At 38.5% G+C, this 2118-nt stretch overlaps 1 protein-coding gene across 1 annotated transcript in view; it reads right to left on the reverse strand.

Moving 5' to 3' along the window:
• Positions 1-931, reverse strand: part of LOC101356450 (alcohol dehydrogenase 1-like) — a gene marked incomplete at both ends in the record, with an annotated part of 13026 nt that extends 12095 nt beyond the window's left edge. The window contains 2 exon segments of the mRNA XM_012559973.1: positions 190-291; positions 769-931. Coding sequence (XP_012415427.1) covers positions 190-291; positions 769-931 — 265 coding nt within the window.
• Between the last annotated feature and the right edge of the window lie 1187 nt (positions 932-2118).

Here is a 2118-nt window from a genome sequence, read left to right on the forward strand (position 1 = left end):
GGCCACCATCTACAGGGTAAAGGGAGGATGATTAAATTCATAAAAGATTATGGCCTCAGATGGACTTAATGTTCAGAATTCTCTGAAATTGAGCTTCTGAAGAGTTTTGCTAATCCCTACTCTTCCCAAATACAAAGATTCAGTTTATTCCTGAGATTATCCAGTCGAAAGTGGAAAAAAAAAATTCACCTTAAGACGAACTTCGTTGGCTTTGGGGGGTGCAACCTCCACCTCCTCAATGGAAAAGGGTTTTTTTACATCCCATAGCACAGCTGCTTTGCATTTTATTACCTGGAAAATAGAATAGAAATATGATACGTTTTTCCCCCACTCTTGAAGTGAGGGTTTGTGTCTATTTTAGTATGTGCAACATCTAGCCCCATGTCTGGTACAAACAACTCCATAGAAATGAACACCTCTGATGTGCAAAGAGAAAAACAAAAAAAACTTTTTAAAAAATGTGTAAAACAATAACATAAGGGAAAAGAAACAGAATTATCCATACTAAGACATAAGGTTGAAGATGTTCTTTTAGGCAATTATTACATTACTTTTTTTTCTCTAAGGATGTTTATTCCTGATATTTCCTAATGCTTTGTCCTGAAATTGGTTGTTTACCCAAAATGCTGGCTTGTACATGAAGTTCTATGTTACCATTATTTGCTTGACAGAAAAAAAATCATGTCTGTTCACATAAAATCTATTGCTCTCTTGCTGAATTCTTTGTTTAAGGCAAAACACACTGGCTTTATGGTAACAGGTACCCACCTGCCTCCCTGTTTTCGACAGATTCTCTTGTTCTTTGTTTGTCTGCTGTCCACTTTCTTTGAGTTCCTTTTCCCACACTTTTGTGTACTTCTCGTTTGCCTTATGCAATTTGAACTTAGCTTTGGCAGCCTTGTTTTGTTGTCCAATTTCTGTGTAGGAACTTCTTCCAGATAAGATTTGAGCCAAAAAGTACAGAGTTCAAAGCTCGAGAGTGAAAAGGACAAGCACACTCATATATGAATGTGTATATATATTTAAAAACAGGAGAACTGTGTATCTGAATTTCTAGGTGGCACACATTAATCACAGATACTCTTTTTTTTTTTTAATTATTGTACTTTAGATGAAGGTTTACATAACAAACTAGCTTCTCATTAAATAACTAGTACACATATTGTTTTGTGACATTGATTACCAACCGCACTACATGTCAGCACTCTCCCTTCTTGACCTTGGGTTCCCTATTACCAGCTTTCCTTCCTCTCCTGCCTTCTAGTCCTTGCCCCTGGGCTGGTGTGCCCCTTTAGTCTCATTTTGTTTTATGGGCCTGTCTACTCTTTGGCTGAAGGGTGAACCTCAGGAGTGACTTTGTTACTGAGCTAAAAGGGTGTCTGGGGGCCACACTCTCACGATTTCTCCAGTTTCTTTCAGGGCAGTAAGTCTGGTCTTTTTTTTTAACCACAGATGTTCTTAACAGTTAAGTACATATTTTCAGTGCTTGGAAATGTTGAGAATGTACTAAAACCTGTTTTCCTTGCTGCGAAGCTTGTACACTTAAGAGAGTTTTTTTTTAATAGAGAGAGTTGACGTACCCACAAAAATGATAAAAATACAATTGATTTTTATTTCTTTGAAATTGGTTTTCACTATTGATTTGTCAAATCCTCATACTTTGCAGGGTTTTGGCTATTGCCAATGCCACAATAAGTATGAGAGTACTTGAAAAAGGTACACTGATCGTAGTTAGGTCCTTACTGTTAGGTGTCTATTGTCTTAGGTTGGGTTCTCTAGAGAAGCAAAACCAGTGAAACATATATATGTGTGTGTGTGTATGTGTACAGAGAGAGAGAGAGAGAAAGAAACAGAGAAAGAAAGAGAGAGAGATTTATCTGGAGGAAACGGCTAATGAGATTGTAGAGGCTAGCAAGTCCCAAGTCCATGAGTCAGGTGTTAGGCTGGAGGCTTTTTCTGACTCACATCACTGCAGGGGCTGAAAGAACCAAAGATTGGAAGGTCAGACAGTGGGCTGCTGGCTCACAGATTGTGGAGGCCAAGAATCCTAAGATTGGCAGACAAAAAGACAGGCTGGCTCAAGTCTCAAGAACTGGAAGTCAGATGATGATGAGTCAG

Source organism: Trichechus manatus, unplaced genomic scaffold, assembly GCF_000243295.1.
Source record: "Trichechus manatus latirostris isolate Lorelei unplaced genomic scaffold, TriManLat1.0 scaffold00503, whole genome shotgun sequence".
Taxonomy (NCBI): domain Eukaryota; kingdom Metazoa; phylum Chordata; class Mammalia; order Sirenia; family Trichechidae; genus Trichechus; species Trichechus manatus.